This window comes from Macrobrachium nipponense, chromosome 46 (genome assembly GCF_015104395.2).
Source record: "Macrobrachium nipponense isolate FS-2020 chromosome 46, ASM1510439v2, whole genome shotgun sequence".
Taxonomy (NCBI): Eukaryota; Metazoa; Arthropoda; class Malacostraca; order Decapoda; family Palaemonidae; genus Macrobrachium; species Macrobrachium nipponense.
Window position 1 is genome coordinate 35,582,269 of NC_061106.1, and position 5,659 is coordinate 35,587,927.

A 5,659-nucleotide genomic window follows, 5' to 3' on the forward strand; every position below is an offset into this window, starting at 1 on the left:
GGCTGCCAGCCCTTGGCGTTTTCTTGCCGAACTTGTACACAAGACGTCTTCCTATGACTGGCTCGAAAACAGCGCTGTTGTAATAGTACCTGAAATTTAAAAGAGAAAGGAGTGTGATAATACATCCGTCACCATTTTCACGAAATGATCATGAATTGCTTGGTATTTCTACAGAATAGTTCCGCACGGACTGCAAGGAACATAACCGCTTATACCACATCCACTAGGGATTGGGGCGTCCAATGTATTTCTCCGTGTTTAGTACTGGCCCCCGGGGGTTAATTACAGTCGTCCAAATAAATATTACTTAAAATTCTTGTTCAGGAGGGTAAAACTGCATAGAAAACCGCAACTGCCATAGTCTAGGCCGCAGCCTAGCAAACGATTAATCTACTTTTCTGATTAAAAAAAACATTTGCATAATAATTGAAATGGGTCAAATCGCATCATAGTTTGTTGTATGCTGCAGACTGTGAAAGTATTTTGTCCAGGTTATTTACCAAGTCTGAAACCCCAAATTTCTTTTCGCTTTCACTCACCGCAATTGCTCTGCTCAATTTTTCGTAGTTCATGTTCCGGTTCTGATTGCGCTGACCCCATCTCTGGGCCACTTTCTTAGCCTCGACAAATCTGAATATGCCTTGCTCTGGGTCTCCCATTCATCAGAGACGGACAGGTCTCCGGGTCCAGCAACAAATTCCTGATGAATTCCCACAAGCGACCTGTCTTCTTTCTCTTCTTCTTGAGCTCGTTTTCTGTGCGGAAATAACACGGAACAATAATAAAGAAAATAAATCACAATGCAAAATTTAGCCCTCTCTTCGAGAGACTGTGGGCTACCAACAATATTATTATTATTATTATTATTATTATTGTTATTATTAAATACCCACAGTGCATGAATCTTGAAATGGAGAAAAAAAAAAATCCACAGTTATGGATATGTAATTGAAACTGAAAAGGAAAATCGAACAATTTACCGAAAGCTTTCTGTACAGACTTATCTTAGATATGTGAAAAGATACATAACTGTGGAATTGTTTTTTCCATTATTATTATCATTATAATAAAAAGAAAGGTGTTCATTAGGAAATATTGAGAGAAGTACACTTTTACAAGTACTGTAACACAGCCTAAGAGTTATTTTTTACTGCTCATACAAGTTTTCTACACTTTTACACACGGAGTACACAGTTCCTGATTCTCCGAAGCTGTTAAAATCACCTCAGTGATTTAGAGATACGTATTGTAAATCTTGACATTATTATTATTATTATTATTTATTTTATTTATTTATTTATTTATTATTTTATTTTATTTTTTTTTTTTGCTCTATCACAGTCCTCCAATTCGACTGGGTGGTATTTATAGTGTGGGGTTCCGGGTTGCATCCTGCCTCCTTCGGAGTCCATCACTTTTCTTACTATGTGTGCCGTTTCTAGGATCACACTCTTCTGCATGAGTCCTGGAGCTACTTCAGCCTCTAGTTTTTCTAGATTCCTTTTCAGGGATATTGGGATCGTGCCTAGTGGCTCCATGATTATGGGTACGATTTCCACTGGCATATCCCATATCCTTCTTATTTCTATTTTCAGATCTTGATACTTGCCATCCCCCTCTCTCTCTTCAACTCTGGTGTCCCATGGTATTGCGACATCAACGAGTGATACTTTCTTCTTGACTTTGTCAATCAACGTCACGTCTGGTCTGTTTGCACGTATCACCCTATCCGTTTTGATACCATAGTCCCAGAGGATCTTTGCCTGATCGATTTTCTATCACTCCTTCAGGTTGGTGCTCGTACCACTTATTACTGCTAGGTAGCTGATGTTTCTTGCACAGGCTCCAGTGGAGGGCTTTGCACTGAATCATGCCTCTTTTTGTACTGGTTCTGTGGCAAGTGCCGGGCATTCACTTGCTATGTGGTTTATGGTTTCATTTTTCGTATTGCACTTCCTACATATGGGAGAGATGTTATTTCCGTCTATCGTTCTTTGAACATATCTAGTTCTTAGGGGGGCCTGGCCTGATCTTGTGCCGCTGTTATCATTCCTTCAGTTTCCTTCTTGAGCTCTCCCCTCTGTAGCCATTGCCAATTGTCATCGCTGGCTAGTTCTTTAGTCTGTCTCATGTATTGTCCGTGCATTGGTTTTGTTGTGCCAGTCCTCTGTTCTGTATGTCTTTCTCCTGTCTCTGTATATTTCTGGGTCTTCGTCTACTTTTATTAGTCCTTCTTCCCATGCACTCTTGAGCCACTCGTCTTCACTGGTTTTTAGATATTGCCCCAGTGCTCTGTTTTCGAATGTTGACGCAGTCCTCTATACTTAGTATTAGTATAGTCTGTCCGTATTTGCTCTTGGGTGTAGTGCTTTGTGGATGTTCATATGTTTCCTGGTTTTTTCTGATATATGCTGCAGAGCTCTGCCTTCGTCCATTCCACTATTCCTGCGCTGTATCTGATTACTGCACTGCCCATGTGTTTACGGCTTTTATCATATTTCCACCATTTGAGTTTTGACTTGAGTATCGCCTTGAGTCTCTGCATATATTCTTTTCCTGATCGTGGTCCTTCATCTCTTGGTGCTTTATATCACTCCTTCCATTATTCCCAGGTATTTGTATCCTGTCTCATCTATGTGTTTTGATTGTGGGGTGATTGTTTTCCATTCTGGTAGCTTTATCCCTTCAGTTCTCGTTACTTTGCCTTTTTGTATGTGACTAAGGCATTTTTCTATCCAAACTCCACCTCCATGATGTCCCCAGATACAATCCTTACAGTCTGGATTAGGGTATATCTTTTTCCTTGATGCTCTTACCATACAGCTTGATGTCGTCCATGAACATCGATGGTTTGATTTTTTCGATTGCCTCTTTTCTTGGAGTTGGTACCCGGCATCCATCTTCTGTAGTACTTTTGTCATGGGGAATCGTGGCTACTACGGAGGTAGTGGGGACAGTGAGTCGCCCTGGAAGATCCCTCTCCTAATATTAACCTCTGCTAGTCTTATTCCAGAACTTGTAAGTATTGTATTCCAGTTGCGCATTGTATTTTGAGGAAGCTGATGGTGTTTTCCTCTGCCCATATATTTTTCAGGCATTCTATTAGCCATGTGTGGTATTCATGGTCGAAGGCGGTTTCTTATAGTCTATCCATGCCATGCTTAGGTTGGTTTTCCTTCTCCTACTGTTCCTCATTACCATTTTGTCTATCAATAGCTGTCTTTTGTGCCCCTACACTTCCTTCTGCAGCCTTTCTGTTGGTGGGGGATGGTGTTTGTCTCCTGATGATACCTGTTAGTAAGTTCACATTATTGGTTAGGCAGGTGATAGGCCTGTAGTTACTGGCTATATTTCCCTTACTCTTCTCTTTTGTACTAAGGATGTTCTTTCCTGTGGTCATCCATTTGGGTGCTTGGTGATTTGAGATACAATGCTGGAGTTGTTCTGCTATTCGTGGGTGGGGTAGGGCCTTGAAGTTTTTCAGCCAGTATCCATGGACTTCATCGGGACCTGGGGCTTTCCAGTTTGGCATTTTCTTTAGTTGGTGTCTGACTGTGTCTGTCGTGATCTCTGTGAATCTTTGTTTTATCCTCCCTGTTTCTTCTTCCTTGACTTTCTGGAGCCATGTTGCATGTTTGTTGTGTGATAGCGGATTGCTCCATATGTTTTCCCAGAGTCTCTTACTTGGTTCGGCTTCAGGAATTTCTGGGATGGTTGTCTTCCCCTCTTAGTTGGCTGTTATAGTCTTTTCTGGTTGGTTCCGAATAGTTTGTTCTGTTGGTATCCCTTATTCCTGTTCATGTACCGTTGGATCTTATGTGCTTTGGCCTTAAGCCTCTGTTTTACATCTTCTATTGTGTTGTTTAGTCCCCTCTCTTGTACTTTGTATTTCTCGTTGAGTTCCTCCCTTGTTTTCTTGCTTCTTAGCCTTTTTTCTGCCATCTCTTTCAGTTTACTCAAGTCAGATCTCATACCATGATTTGCTTTTCCAGGCGCCTTTTCAAGGAGGTTGCAGTTTGGTTTCTGTTGGGTTGGTTGTGCTGGTGGGTGTTGGTGTTCGAATCCCCATCAGTTCTGCTACTAATCTTGCTCCTGCATATGTCAAGTATTTGTTTCTGTGATACGGTGGTGTGTATTATGCCCATTATTTTTCATTGACCTCACTTGTTTTCTCCCTTAATCTTGGTGTTGTAGGCTTTCATGGAGGGATCTTTGTTCTCTCTGTATCTGGCTCCATCCATTGTCTAATCTTTTCTACCCATTCCGTCCTCTCTGTTACTTCGTCGGTGTTTCTTCATGTGTCGTTGTTTGATAACTCATCCTCCCTGTCGTCTTCTGTGGGCATCGTCTCTCAGTTCGTCTTCTGTAATTCGTGTGCGTGTGACATTTCCCTTTCCAGTTCTTCTTCTTTCTCTGTTGGGGAGAGCCAGTTCTTTTTCTTTATGTTCCTTACTGGTCTGCCAGCCTCTGCTCTGTTTGGGGGGTGTTGTTCCTCCCATTCCAGATGTTGACCAATCAGCTTCTATATCCTCTCTCCGTCGGGTTGCTTCTGATGTAGCATCTCCATATTTCCTTATTTTCTTCTCTTGTCCATTTCTTCCTTTGGTTTGCTTCTGTAGCTCCAATCTCAGGCTGTTGATTACTGTCGTTGTGTGATCAGTTGCTGGATGACGAATTCCAAGTACCTGACTGTCTTCCCCTTCAATTGGGTTGAATACCTGGTTTGCCGGACGAAGCTCCTCTGTTGCCAGAGGTTCCATTTACGTCGTTGTCGTTTATTCCTTCATTTCTTTCCATCATTGCTGAGTTTTGCTATTTACCCATAGCTGGACACCCTACCTATCAGGGATAGGTACTCATTCTTACAGCTGAGTAGACTGAGGAAATTATGGTAAAGATCCTTTCCCAAGGAATCAACGCCGAGGAGAGCGGTCACCCATCCAACGACTGACCAGCCCCAATGTTGCTTAACTTGACTTAAGTCTATTGACGACCTAACCCACTCCTCCACGGTGCCACATTTATTATTATATTATTATTATATTATTATATTTTTTTTTTTTTTTTTTTTTTTTTTTTTTTTTTTTTTTTTTACTCTATCACAGTCCTCCAATTCGACTGGGTGGATTTATAGTGTGGGGTTCGGGTTGCATCCTGCCTCCTTAGGAGTCCATCACTTTTCTTACTATGTGTGCCGTTTCTAGGATCACACTCTCTGCATTAGTCTGGAGCTACTTCAGCCTCTAGTTTTTCTAGATTCCTTTTCAGGGATCTGGGATGTGCCTAGTGCTATATGATTATGGGCACGATTTCCACTGGCATATCCCATATCCTTCTTATTTCTATTTTCAGATCTTGATACTTATCCATTTTTTCCCTCTCTTTCTCTTCAACTCTGGTGTCCCATGGTATTGCGACATCAATGGAGTGATACTTTCTTCTTGACTTTGTCAATCAACGTCACGACGTCTGTCTGTTTGCACGTATCACCCTATCCGTTTTGATACCATAATCCAGAGGATCTTTGCCTGATCGTTTTCTATCACTCCCTCAGGTTGGTGCTCGTACCACTTATTACTACAAGGTAGCTGATGTTTCTTGCACAGGCTCCAGTGGAGGGCTTTTGCCACTGAATCATGCCTCTTTTTGTACTGGTTCT

General features: G+C 41.7%; 1 protein-coding gene across 1 annotated transcript in view; it reads left to right on the top strand.

Moving 5' to 3' along the window:
• Window positions 1-5,359, top strand: part of LOC135214692 (ETS-related transcription factor Elf-3-like) — a 17,894-nt gene extending 12,535 nt beyond the window's left edge. Inside the window, exon 8 of the mRNA XM_064249024.1 lies at window positions 5,353-5,359. Within this exon, the coding sequence (XP_064105094.1) occupies window positions 5,353-5,359 (7 nt within the window). The remainder of the gene's footprint in view (window positions 1-5,352) is intronic.
• The last annotated feature ends 300 nt before the right edge of the window (window positions 5,360-5,659 follow it).